The sequence below is a fragment of the Hemitrygon akajei genome, unplaced genomic scaffold, assembly GCF_048418815.1.
Source record: "Hemitrygon akajei unplaced genomic scaffold, sHemAka1.3 Scf000143, whole genome shotgun sequence".
NCBI lineage: Eukaryota > Metazoa > Chordata > Chondrichthyes > Myliobatiformes > Dasyatidae > Hemitrygon > Hemitrygon akajei.
This window is the reverse complement of record NW_027332029.1, coordinates 1,225,032-1,239,483: the sequence shown is the minus strand read 5'-3', so window position 1 is coordinate 1,239,483 and position 14,452 is coordinate 1,225,032. Positions and strand designations below refer to the sequence as shown.

General features: G+C 42.9%; 1 protein-coding gene across 2 annotated transcripts; it reads right to left on the bottom strand.

Annotated features, from left to right (window-relative positions):
- Positions 1 to 1,480: 1,480 nt before the first annotated feature.
- On the bottom strand, positions 1,481 to 3,715 carry LOC140723878 (muscarinic acetylcholine receptor M2-like). Of its 2 annotated transcripts, XM_073038425.1 has the most exons (2): positions 3,691 to 3,715; positions 1,481 to 2,832 (listed from the first exon to the last, which is right to left on the bottom strand). In XM_073038425.1, the coding sequence occupies exon 2, from the start codon at positions 2,744 to 2,746 to the stop codon at positions 1,481 to 1,483; it is 1,266 nt and encodes a 421-aa protein (XP_072894526.1). In that variant the 5' UTR covers positions 2,747 to 2,832; positions 3,691 to 3,715. The 2 variants fall into 2 exon arrangements, with proteins under 2 accessions (XP_072894526.1, XP_072894525.1); XM_073038424.1 differs by lacking the exon at positions 3,691 to 3,715 and having other exon boundaries at positions 1,481 to 2,893.
- Between the last annotated feature and the right edge of the window lie 10,737 nt (positions 3,716 to 14,452).

The window sequence follows — 14,452 nt, the reverse complement described above, 5'->3', positions numbered from 1 at the left end:
CTAGCCCAGGCTCCAAATTCCTAGTTTTACTTCCGTGTCCCTTGTCTCTAGACCAAGTCCTAGCCCAGGCTCTGAATCCTAGTCTCGTCCAAGGCCAGTGTCAAAGTCCAGCGTCAGTCACTCCTGTCTTCCCTTGCTTTCTTGACAAACCTAGCCCTGTTCCTAATCCCTTAGTATCTTTGTCTTGCATTTGGGTCCGCCACCAACGCCCCCCTTATGACAAGTTATGATTAAGTTTCGAAGCAACCTATTAGAACTAATAACTAAAAGGTAATAAGGTGTGTATCCATTAGAAACACAAGTTTACTAAAAGGGCAGAATACAATTTTTGATACTGAGTGATATTATAAAAATGAACATTACCCCTTGAATGTGCCCATGTTGAATTTTATAATTCAGTCAAATGGCATTAATTGTGCCATTGGTTAATTGGGGAAACCGCCTATTTAGGACAATACTTAATGATAAATAAATAAATTGCAAAAAAATTGGATTCCTTTGTTTATTTGGAAAACTATGCTACTTAATTGGGACAGGAATTTGTTGCCAAATAGGTTCTAACTAGCGTCAGTCAGATGCAAGTTATGTGGCCATTATACACTACGCTGCTTTAAAACAACCGTTTTAAATAGCATCACGAGTGTGTTCGTATTCAAAGAGGAGTGATTTTTGTCATTGATCGTAGGCAAATGATAAACAGTAAGACAATTCGGAACTGCTTTCCTCACTGCGGTTTCAAGCATTCAGGCTTGCGGATACCAGAAACGTCTAAGGTGAAATGAAACAATTTCAATGCTTCATCTAGTTAGGTACGATGATTAATTTAAAGGTATCAGCAATCATCTTGAATGTCACAATTAAAATGAGGATTTGAAGGTTCCAAACATCGATAGCACTGTTTGAAAGCTGTCCACTATCTGCACTTGGTTTCTCTGATAATTTTATTTATTTACAGTCAATCAAAAGAACTCGTCAGTGTACACTTAATGAATTCCAGCAAAATAATTAGGAACTAATACAGTTTTATATACTGCAGTGATTTTGGTTGTGTTCTAATTTATTCTGTATTTCCTTTAAACACATAGTACGTTACTTATTTATATGTAAGTTTGTCTTTTTTTATACTTTGTTAACTATTTCCAGGAAACTTCGGTTCACTGGGGCAACCATTTAATCGGGCCAAAATGTACAATTCCTCGTGTTCCCCAATTAACTGGAACGCACTATATTTGAAATCTAGGAAGATTAATTTACGATATCACACAGAAACATTATAACAATCAGCACACTCGTCATTTAAGCAGAAATAAGAAATTAATTGGACAGAACTCAAGTGTGCTTTCACCAAATTACAGATAATGTCTATTTGAGCCATAACTTAGCGTGTTGAACATTTTACTTATATACAATTATGATAAACATTGTGAAAGTCATCTATACCATGTATAAAATATTCATGGAGAGGAGCAGGTTATTGATTTTATCTTGGTGCACCAATGTTTTTATATTGACAGAACAGAAGATGTTTGAAGGTTTTCTTGAAGGTAGCATTGCACAGTGCATAGCAGGCTGGGTTGAGAGTACTGTTGATGTAACAGAGCCAGTATCCAATAGTCCAGACTGTGTTAGGAACGCAGACTGAACATAAAGTGTTAATGAGTACCATGACACTGTAGGGGGTCCAGGTGATGATACATGCCAGCAGAATAGCCAAGATGGTCCTGGTCACCTTATTCTCCCGGGTTACAGCTCCGTTCTTTTTCTCAGCAGGGGTCTTTGTCATTTTAATGATCTTGTGGGCTGCTGAGAGCTCCCTGACTTTACCATTCTTGGTGCTGTTGTCTGACACCATTTCAATTGTGGTAGCACAGTAGTCACTCTTTTGGGATTTCGTGACGACCTTTATGCTGGAGAGCTTGGAGCTGCCGTTGCTAAAATACCTTTGCGCACTGGAGACCTTTGTGCTCTCATCAATCTTTCCTTCCTCCTTCTGGATGGAAGGGACGACACTGAGGGAAGTCTTGTGATTGTAGACCCCCTTTTCCTCTCCTTGGCCACAGTGATCCGTCATTACTTCACCAGCTGCCTTGCCATTTTGTACTTTGACATTCTGCAACCCATCAGGTGCACTTGACATGTTGTTATTATTCGGTTTCATTATTTTGCCTCGCTCTGGACTGGGAGAAATGGGGCCTTTGTTTGACTCTGGCTGTTTCTTATCCTTCTTGATCCGACTCTTGCTAGCACGGGATATGTGCACATACAAAATAGTCATGGTAATAACCGGTAGATAGAAGGATGCTATTCCAGTGCCAAAAGTGACAACTGGATTTGAGAAGAACTGTACATAACACTCACACTCTTCAACAGTCCGCCCACCTACAATGAACTGCCAGAAGAGAATGGCAGGAGCCCACAGGATAAATGACAGCACCCAAGCAGCTGCAATCATCATCAGTGCCATCTTGGTGGTTCTCTTCACAGGGTAGCTGAGAGGCTTTGTCACACAGAAATATCGGTCAAAGCTGATGATAAGAAGGTTCATGACAGATGCATAACTAACAACATAATCTAGAGCCAGCCATAAATCACACACCACTGGGCCCATGGGCCAGTAGCCAATGACGATGTAAATGGTGTAAAGATTCATAGAGAACACACCAACAATCAAATCAGCACAGGCTAAACTGAAAATAAAATAGTTGTTAATTGTTTGTAACTGTTTGTTTACTTTGATAGAAAGCATAACCAGAATGTTTCCGATAATGGTCACCAGACTCAAAGATAATGCTACAATCACAATGAAGATTAGTTCAACTGTTTTGTAAGCGCTTCCTCTTTGAATGTCTGATAGGTTGCTGAGAGATGAATTTGTCTGTGGTGAATTAGCCATCCTTTCCCTCTGAGTTAGCAATGAAGTGGCTTAACCGTAGAAAATAAGAGAAAAAGGAGAAATATTAGCAAACAAGCAATAAAGGATTTCTAACTGAAGTCTCACCAGCAAGAACACAGAAGACCAGCTGTTGTAAAAAACTTCAAGATTATTGCTGAGGGACTTATTTATAAACAGGAATCACAGAGATCATTTTTTGTACGTACAATTAATTATGAATTAATAGTTAAATACTATTAACTAACCGAATGAAGATGATGCCCGACATTGCAAACATGTTTTCATTAGATTGGTCTACCTTTATGCACTTAAAATGATGGGAAACCTCTGATCCCTTGGTTCCCTTATGTACACGTGCCTTAAACGCAAAAACTATATGAATAATAGAAAACCGAGAAAGGGCGCAAGAAAAACAGATGCACAGGATCATCCCTCTCCTATAGCAGGAACAACCATCCAAACTCCATAAACTTGCAGTCAAAAGTAAAAATGAAGCAAAGTACCGGAAGGAGAGAAGAATCTGGGATTGAGTTACGTCAGATCAACAGCATGTGTTTCAAAACAGAATGCTAATGATCCGTGTTCATGGTGGTTTAACACTGTTGATTTCCCCTAGTTATGAAACCCATGAGAAGGCTAAGCGACGATGGTCTAATTTTCTTGAAACTAATAGTCTATGAGGGGAAGTTATGACTTGTAAAAAAATGATAGTTGATACCTGAAGCTAAGGGGCACCAATATCCTTGTGGGCAGGTTTGCTGGAGCTGTGGAGGATGGTTTAAACTATTTAGGCAGGGAGGATGGGACCTGGAATGATAGGTCTGAAGACGGGGCAGTTGGTAAACAAGTAAATGCAGTGTGAAGTGAGACTGTGAGGAAGGACAGGCAGGTTGCAGTCACTGGGATGAGTTGAAGTCTAACTTGGTGGCAAAATTGAAGAGAGTAAGGAATATATGCCTGAAGCTGTCATATTTGAAAGCTCACTGTACAGTATATGGAATGAGGTTGAGGTTAGAGTTTGCAGTTATGACATCGTGGCCATCACTGAATCGTGGCTGAAAGAAAATCATAGTTGGGAGATTAACGTCAAAAGATAGATTGTATAGAAAGGACAAGCAGGTAGGTAAAGGGGATGGAGCGGGTTTGTTAGTAAAAAATTAAATCAGATCCTTACAAATAGGAAAAATTGAATTGGAAGATGGAGTATTCTTGTGGGTAGAGTTGAGAAACTGCAAAGGTAAAAAAAGACCCTGATGGGGGCTATATCAAGGCCTTAGAACAGTGGCCTAGTGGTGGGGTACAACTTACAACAGGAGACAGAAAATGCATGTAAAATGGAAATATTGCAATAGTCGTGGGGTATTTCAATATGCAGGTAGATTGAGAAATTCAGGTTGCTGCCGAACCCCAAGAGATGGAATTTGTAGAAAGCGTACACGTTGGGTTTCTGGAACCGCTTGTGGTTGGGTCCACCAGGTAAAAGGCAATTTTGGATTGAGTGCTGTGTTATGAACCAGATTTCATTAGAGAGTTTAAGGTAAAGGAACCCTTAGGAGACATATATCATAATATGATAAATTCACTCTGCAGTTTGGGAAGGAGAAAATAAAGTCAGATATATTAGTATTTTAGTTGAAACAAAAGGGATACTGTAACAGAAGCATGTGAGAGGAGCTGGCCAAATTTAATTGGAAGGGGACAGTACCAGGGATTACAGCAAAACGGCAATGGTTGGTGTATCTGGGAGCAATTCAGAAGGCGCAGGATAGATACATCCTCAAGTATTCTAAAGGGAGGATAAGGTGGCTGACAACGGAAGTCAAAAACAGCATAGAGGGAAAAAAGAGAACAAACAAATACAGTAAAAATTTTGGGAAGTTGGAGGATTGGGATGATTTTAAAAAAGCTAACAATAATTTATAAAGAGAGATATGAACATATGTTAGCCAATAATATGATGATCCCAAAACAATTCTTTCAGAAATATAAAAAGTAAAGGAGAGACCACTGGAAAATGATGCTGGCGAGGTAGTAATGGGGGAACAGAAATGGCAGACAAACTTAATACATATTTTCTGCCTGTCTTCACTGTGAAAGACACTAGGAGTATGTCAAAAATCCAAAAGTATCGGAGGGAGAATTAAGTGTTGTTGCTATTACTAAGAAGACGGTGCTTTTGAGGTCGAAAGTTTGAATGCTAGATAAGTCACCTGGACCAGATATACTAGACTTTCGGGTTCTGAAAGAGGTAGCAGCGGATGTCGTGGAGGCATTAGTCATGATCTTTCAAGAATTATTATGTTCTAGAATGGCTCTGGAAGATTGGAAAAAAGCAAATATGACTCCACACTTTAAGGGAGGGTGGCAAATGAAAGACAATTATTAGCCAATCATCCTGACTTCAGTAGTTGGAGGTATTAGGGTCATTATTAAGATTGAGGTTTTGGTGTAGTGGGAGGCACATGATAAAGCAGGCAAAGTCAGAGTGGTTTCCTTCAGGGGGAATCATGCCTAACAAATCTGTTGGAATTCGTTAAGGAAAGAACAAGCAGGATAGACAACAAAAAATCTGTGGATATTGATTGCTAGGAGTTTCAGAAGGGCTTTGACAATGTGCCGCACATGAGTCTGCTTAGCAAATTAAGAGCCCATGGCATTACAGGAAAGATACTAGCATAGACAGAAGGTTGCCTAACTGGCAGAAGAGAAGGAGTGAGAATAAGAGGTCTTTTTCTGGTTTGCTGCAGTCTATTAGTAGTGTTCCACAGGGGTCTTTGTCGGAGCCGATTCTTTTCACGTTATATGTCAATGATTTGGGTGACTGAATTGATGGCTTTATGCCAAGTTTCAGTATTACACAAAAAGAGTTGGAGGGGCAGGTAGCGTTCAGGAAGCTAATTATCTGAAGAAGGTTTAGACAGACAGGGAGAATGAGAAGATGGAATATAGTGTAGGGAAGTGTATATATAGCCATGCATTTTGGTAGAAGGATTAAAGGCATAGACTATTTTCTAAATGGAGAGAAAATTTAACAATCAGAGGTGCAAAGGAACTTGGGACTCCTTGTTCAGGATTATCTAATGGTTGACTTGAGGGCAGAGTCTGTGGTCGCTTTCATTTCAATAGAACTATAATATAAGAGTAAGGATGTAATCCTGGGGCATTATAGCCATTGGTCAGACCAAACATGGAGCACTGTGAGCAGATTTAGGCCACTTATCTAAGAAAATATGTGTTGGCATTGGAGAGGGTCTATAGAGGTCCATGGGAATAAAAGTGTTAATCAATTAGGAGAATTTAATGGATCTGGGCCTGTACTCACTTGAGTTTAGAAGAATGAAGAGGGATCTCATTGAAACCTATCGAATATTGAACTGCCTCGATAGAGAGGATTTGGAGAGGATGTTTCTTATACTGGGGGAGACTAATTTTTAATTAGTTTCCGGTATGCCCAGTTATTTGCAGCTTGAAACATTTCTTCTCAATTTTCGTTAAACCTCTGACAGATTTGTGATGTTTATACAATTATTTTAAATCAGCAAAATCACAAAATGCTGAATGAACTCAGCAGAGATTTGCTAGAACATTGTGACTGTTGCTTTGGATTTCCAGCATCTGCAGATGTTTTCGTCTTTTTTTCTACATCGGCAACGTGCTCATTTGTCCGTTGCTAACACGACGTTCATCTGGCTGTTATATCTCTGTTCGTATCTATGTTTCGTGTGTGTGTGTGTGTGTGTGTGTGTGTGTGTGTGTGTGTGTGTGTGTGTGTGTGTGTGTGTGTGTGTGTGTGTGTGTGTGTGTGTGTGTGTGTGTGTGAGAGAGAGAGAGAGAGAGAGAGAGAGAGAGAGAGAGAGAGAGAGAGAGAGAGAGAGAGAGAGAGAGAGAGAGAGAGAGAGAGAGAGAGAGAGAGAGAATGTGTTTGTGTGCATATTTGTATCTGGCCAGGAAGGTGTTGAAGCACTGAAGGACAGTTCAAAATTGGAAACCGCATGGGCAGAAGTTTGGTGTCGGTCGGGCGGTGTCGGTGAACCTCGTTTACAGATGTACAATTAGTCAGCAAATCCCTGAAATCTGTAAATGTGACTGCTCCGTGATGAAGTCAGTCTTTGTCATTAGAGCTCCCGCATTATTTCCTGTGGATGAATCACTGCTTAGACAACGCCCAAGAATTTTTGGTGCAGTTGTCTTCAGTCGGCCGAATACTTACATCAGAGACAATGGATTTAAATTGAAGTGTTTGTTCAAGTAGCTGTAACGAAGAAATCTAGTCAGTGGTGCAACCATATCTCAGGAGACCGATACTTTCTATAAATCAGCGCCGTTTTGACGAAATCAGCTCAAAGTGTCTGCCCGAGCTGTGGATTCGGGAGTAACAGAATTCGTACATTCTCACTGAAATGGATAATTCTCTCATCTGGCAGATAGAGGAAGTCTACTGTCCTTTTATTTCAGCCTTTGGAATTCCCGGTAGGCCGCAGTGTCACCTGCCGTTGGTGGTATTTGAAGTTTAATTATAATATTGTGATCGCTTCTGTCGCTGGTTTCCACTGTCACCTGTCCAGTCCCGGTGTTCTGCATTTCAGAAATGGAATGGAAACACCGGGAATGTGTATTCTGGCATCCGGATCGAAAACAAACTGCTGCAGGAATTTAGCGAATCGGCCAACATCTCTGGAACTGAACGGGTTAGACAGCGTTCTTCCAGCTGTTTATGTTCAATAATTTGATGTTCGGGTTTCTGTGCTTTGGTCTTGTAGCAGCTGCCCTACATTTGGGAATACTGGGTTTGCACAGCCCGCTGACACTAAACGAATTGATTGACTGCAGTTGCACTTGAACGGTTTTCTGAGTTAGGTGCAACAAAAAAACTATCTTTTGGTAGTAACAATTTAGCGAATGTGATGAGTTTTTTTTTCTCTCAACTTTCTGTTCCCTCTCTCTCTTCCAGCGAACTTGGTGGCGATTGTGATCCTGCTCCGGGGAAAGTGCGGTCTCTCCAAATGTGTCACTCGCTACATGGTGGGAATGTCAGTGGCCAATCTCTTGGTCGTTATCTCGGATCCGCTGCTGAGGTGGACTGCATCGTTTTATTTTCGCCGATCATTCCTTTTCATCACTCCTGTGTGCAGTCTCGGTGGATGGCTGGTATTTGCGAGCACTGCGACCTCTGCCTGGCTGACTCGCTTTCACTGTCGATCGATTTGTGGCTATTTGCTACGAGAAGCTGAAAGCAAAATATTGCACCCAGAGAACGGCGACTGTGGTTGTCGGGACAGTGAGTGTGCTGACCTGTTTGGGGAGTGTCCCGTGGGGCTTTATATACGAGTCTATGGTACCAATTGATAGTGTTCCCTGGTATTGCGCTCTTACATCGAGTTTCGAAAACTATCACTCACGGGCTGCATTTGAATTGTTTTACAACATTTTAACCCCTTGTGCCCCATTCTTTCTGATTTTGCTGTTCAATATACTGACTGTCAGGCGGATTCTAGCGGCCAGTCGAGCCCGTAAGGGGCTCCGGGGACAAAAGAGTGGAGAGAATGGTACGGACAGGGAGAGAGCGAACCGTCGCAAATCCATCATTTTATTCTTCAGCATATCCGGTAGTTTCATCTTGTTGTGGGTAACACAAGTGGCATTTTATATCTATCAACGAATTTCAATGAGTTTGGTTTATTCTGTCCCGGACCCCTGTTACATCGCAGAAGAGATCTCCGCGATGCTGCAGGTTCTCAGTTCCTGTACCAACACTTGTATTTACGGACTGACTCAAAGCAAATTCATAGAGGAACTGAAGAATGCGGTGAAATACCCATTGAATCGGATTTTTATGAAGAGAGTTAGAAAACAAACAATGTGATGAACAGAAATTCAAAGTAAACATGAGAAAATCTCTTAGATCCTCGAAGACCAAAAACAACACATACAAACTCAGAATCCCAATGAATAGTGTCGGCCCCTGTTTGTTCTTATCCATAGAATTTACCTTTGCTTAAATTTTCCCTCTCTTATTAAATTGAAAGTTCAGGCGAGCCTGTTATCCCTGCTTCTCGATTTTGACAACACTGCCTGATCCCTGAGTATAATTTCGTCTGTGTGAAACACTCCTGCTCCTGTTGTGACCCGTCATTACGTACACGCTCTTTTTCTCCTCCTTCTCTACCTATAGGTTCTCATTCCCTCTGCCACCTTCAACTGTCTTCCAGCTGGAGAACTTTAACTGAGCTTTAGAACACAAAACCCCGTACGGTAAGAATACAGATACTACTACAGCCGCTGCCAGAGCGGGAGGGTGCACGGCTTCACAACATCTAGCACGATACCGTAAAGGCACAGACCTTTATAACTGCTGTCAGCAATTGAGCGGTGATGGAGCGCCGGGAGGGAGCGCAACAGAGAACCGAAGTGAGGGACAGCAGGCGAATGAGAGCAAGAGAGAGACTGATAGAGCGAATTATATTAGGAAGTTGGTATGGCGATATTCTCAGACGTGTGGATAACAAGGAGGAGGAGACTTTAGGTCAAAGAGCGGTTAAAACCTTTGGGGATTTAGTCAATGAGGCGACCGACACACTTTCAGTCAAGCATGCTGTAACCAATTGTCATCATGGTCAGCACACACATAGTGAGCTGGGGGATAGGGTCAATCTCTAAAACAATCTCTCTCTCCCCCTCTTCCCACAGTCAATCTTCCGGGACCCCAACCACGGTCTCTCGCTCCCAAAGGTCTCTGCCCCTTACACCCTCCCCTCTGGATCGCTCTCCACACAGACTCTCTTCGCTCCTACTCTCGCTTTCTCTCAGTTTTCCTCCATTATCTCTCCCCCTGGTCTCCTTGTCTGCTCAACATCTCTCTCCATTTCCCTCTCGCTCTCCCAAATCGGTTTGGCTCTCCCAAGTCTCTCTCACTCTCGGCCGTGTCTCTTGCCCCATTTCCACTCACCACAATCTCGCTCTCCCCGTCTCTCTCTCCCCTGTCTCTTCTCTTCCAGTTTCATTCCCCGTCTTCCTGACGACTCTCTCCCCGATTCTCATTCTCCTAGCCATCCTCTACAGCATTGCTCTCTCCCCGTCCCTCTCAGCCCATTGTCCTACTCTTCTTCTATTCTCTCCACCTCGATCTCTCACCGTCTTCCCTACACCTACGATCTCTCACCTATCTTTCCCGTCTCTCTCTCCCCCAGCCTCTCGCCGTCAGACTTTTATCCTCCCCAAAGTCTTCACGGGTACTGGTGAGCATTAAAAAAATTGCCGGGTTTCTTCATTGTTACCTTTTCGTAAATACTCACTGTACTAGGATTGAGAAATGGTGAGGACAGGAAACTAAATTCCAGGTGCAGCCACTAAATTAATTTCCAGTTCCATTTCCCACCCTTCCTAAATGAACTGCACTGAGCTCAGAGGTTTTATCACAACAATGTTTCTATGAGGTCTACATGATTCCTATGGAGTTATATATGTGTTTTTACTTTTCCGATGTCCCAATCAAATTGAGAGCGAGACTGGAGGCAATTCAGAGGCCTGTGAGTGCGATTACGAACGGAACGTTCGAGGGCTTTCTGCTTTTGTTCAACAGCACATTTGAATTGGGACTTAGAGAGGAGCCTACTCCCGGGACCGTGAGGGTGATTAAGAATAAAGCTGTTCTCAAGTTCTTGAGGTGTTTTTCTGCTGCACTGATCTCCCTCCCGGCACTTATCATTGTAAACAAAACAAGGGCTACAGCGAGCCCTACCAGTTAGGGTCCCAAATTGTCCTTTCAGATCAGGCGACACTCTGTACGGTGCTCCCGGTGTGGGCTCCTGTAAAACCGCGAAACCAGTTCGCCGAGCACCTACGATCTGTCCGCCGGAACCAGCGGGATCACCCAAGTGAATTCACTTCTCATTCCTAGTCCGATCTGTCTATCCACAGTCTCCTCAACTGCCGGGATCAGGTCATACTTAGGCTGGAGAAACAACACCTTATATTCTGTTTTTGTAGCCTCCGAGCTGAGTGTCGATTTTTCAAACTCCCACTTCACCATTTCCCATGTCCTTGCCCCTCTCTTATGTTATCTCATTGACCGCCCATCCCCTCCCTCTGTTGCTCCTCGTTCACCCATTTTTTTTCTTTTTTCCATGGTCTTCTGTCCCTTTCACCAATCAAATCCCAGCTCTTTGCTTCATCCGGGTTTCACCTATCCGGGTGTCTCTCCCTCCCTTCTCCGCACCAATCAAATCTACTCCTCAACTTTTCTTCTGCAGTCCTGCCGAAGGGTTTTGGCCCGGAACGTCAACTAATTTTATTTTGCATAGATGCTGCCTGATCTGCTGAGCCTCTCCAGCATTTTGTGTGTGTGTGTTGCTCGGATTTCCAGCATCTGCAGATGTTCTCTAGCTAGAATGGAAAGGCTTCATCGAGAACAAGCTTTGTCGAGCAAGTATCTGGTCAGTTTATTCTTCATTCTTCCTCTGTTAGTGCGGATGGTCCCGGTGCAGATGTGTTTCCTTTCTATGAGATGTTGATATTCCGTGATATTCTCCCGGATAATGACAACTTCAGCAGGTGCACCGAGCGGCATTTTTTCATGGATATCAATAAGGAACTGGAATTGCAGCTCGATGATCGTCAGGTCAAAAGGGACACTGAGAAGTTGAAAGATAAGGGCTGCAAGGAGATGATCACCACAAAGTTTTAGGAGGCATACACCTGAGTGAGTCAGGAGCTGGTAGGAAATGAGCAGCCAGTGTAGATTGCATCCGTGATTCACCTCAATAATCGGTATACCACTTTGGAAACTGTGGGGAGGGGCGAGCTACCAGTGTAGCGACAGCGATCGGGTCTCTTTCTCTGAAACTGACACGATTGCTCTGACGGGATGGGGATGGGGGTGGGAGAGAAGGGGGCTGCAGTTGTGGTCAGGAATTTCATAGTGAGAGAAGCAGACATGAGATTCAGTAGATACAGTCGAGCCACTGAGATAGTCTGCTCGCTTAGAGGTATCAGGGTTACAGGTGAATATCAGAGGGGTACGGGAAACTGACTGATCGGACGGAGGATAGGGCAGTAGGTAAGCAAGCAGAGGGAGCGTTTAATAAGAAGGTCAGGAAGGACAGGGCAAAACCACAGGAGTGGAATAAGTTGCGATGTAACTGGTGGACAAGATCGAAAAGGGTGATTAATACAGGAGTGAAGTTGTTATATTGGAATGTAAGCAATATACAAAATTCTCTCTCTCTCTCTCTCTCTCTCTCTCTCTCTCTCTCTCTCTCTCTCTCTCTCTCTCTCTCTCTCTCTCTCTCTCTCTCTCTCTCTCTCTCTCTCTCTCTCTCTCGCTGTCCAAGACTGTCGTTTATTTCCTGTTTCCCACTTCAAGAGCCTTCGTTTTACTAGCTTCCCGGGAGTTATGTATTACCGTATCAGACTCTGTACCATATTATCTCTTGGAAACTTTGTACTTGATACAACACTTAGAAACAGGACAACATGTCTATATGGAATAGATCATGACTTCCGTATCTAGCATCGGGAAAGTGCGTCTATGGACATGTACAGTCTATAAACGTACTCACGCTGAGTTGCAAAACATCACTGTGCAATGGTCTTTGCTGTACTCTCGCAAAATATTCCCACTTTATAGACTGAAAAAAAAGTCTAACAAAGATCGATGTTTTTTGTTACATGTCTTGGCATATGGCAAAGAGGAATCAAATTTAACTCTTTCCTCGCACCAGTGCAAAATTCATTGTATTAGAACGGCAGGATAGAGCATCCACTTGCGAGGTAGGTAAGGATGAGTTGGTTGATTTATTGATTAGGGAGCGGGGCGTAACTTCATAAGTTCTTCATCTAATAACATACAATATTTTACCACTCTTTTCAGTCCCCTTTCCAGCTTTCATGCACAAATAACCCATTTCTCGTGCAGTATCTTCTGTGTTTAATGAACACTCCATTACCCAAGCGGGCATATACACCCTTACCTAACTTCTCCGTGTTGCCTACTTACAAGCAGCCTGTCACATATCCAATCTCAGCTCCTCTACTTCACTCACAAATAAACCTTAAAATCCTGCCAGAAGACCTGTCCGGGACCTATCATACAGGTATGGTAGCAAAGGGGCGCGGCGTCGCCTATACTTACTCATGGGTCTGCGGAGATTCGGCATGTCATCAGAAATATTGGCAAACTACTGAGGGCTCTGGAGTGCTGATTGGCTGCATTGCGGTCTGGTGTGGGAACAGCAATGCCATTGAGCGGAAAATCCAACGCGGGGGTGGGGGATGATTCGGTCGAGTATATCTCGGCTGGATCCCTCTCAAACTTTGACCACACCTCCTAAAACATTGCCGTGGGATAGCAGCGTCTATCATTAGGGATTCTCACCACCTAGGCCGCGCCTAGACTTCTGCCATCAGCTAGATTGTACAAGAGCCTTAGGACTCGCACCACCAGGCTCAAGAGCACCAGATACCGGTTAACCATCAGGTTCTTGAACAAAATTGGACAACGTCACTCATTTAAATATACCCTTTTTATTTCATGCTCGTTATTTATTGAGATTTATTTATATCTGGATTTACACAGTTTGTTGTCCATTGATCCTGTTTACTCTTACTGTTCCATAGGTTAGCCAAGTGTGCCTGTAGGAAAAAAAAATAATACCATGGTTGTATGTGGTGACATGTATGTACTGTGAGTAAAGATTTTTCTGTGAATATTTGAACTTTGAAGAATCCATATTCCTCATCTCAGCAATTGCACCTTATCTCACACACGTACCTTCAATCACATTCCGTATCTCTCACGTTTGCATAGTCATCAAATACTGTCACTCTCTGACCGCGCATATATAGAATCGCGCAGAGCCCCTTCTGGGTAAATTCGCACCTTAATTATATACAGATTTGCACTTACATAAACACATAAATTACTTGAATAATTGGCAACATGACCGACAAAGTGGGAAACGACAAACGGACAGGAGCGCACACGTTTATATGTATAGACAGACAGAAATGCACTAATTTTTCTTCGGGCCATCCGCCGCTTAAACAACTGTTTCACTGTTTAAATTCTGATGGTTTCGCACAACACTCCACACACTGACAGTCAAAATTCTCCAACACTATTTCTGCTACAACCAACCTCACCCCCTCCCTTGCACCACTTTTGCCTGTTTCGCTTAACCACAACTTTTATTCCACGACCGCAGCGTATTCCAATCTCTTGATTAGTAGGGGTTCTGTATGTCTGGTCAGTGATGTGTTTGGATCTGTAGTGATGTTACAGGAATACCTTCTTTCCCTCAGCCATCAGGTTTCTGAATGGAGATTGAACACAGAGACACTCCCTCAACACATGCTGTTCTCTTTGTGCACTAATTCAATTTAGCTCTTTTATATATTATCTTCTAACGTTATTTTACACCTCTTTCTGGTTCTGATTGTGATTCGCTTCGAAGGTTCACGGCTGCTTTATTTAGTATTGCGTCGGGTCCATTTAAGAAATCAAATCCGCCTCCGATAGTTGAAACCTTCCAGAGTTCAGACTACTTCCCTTTTTCCTGTCTG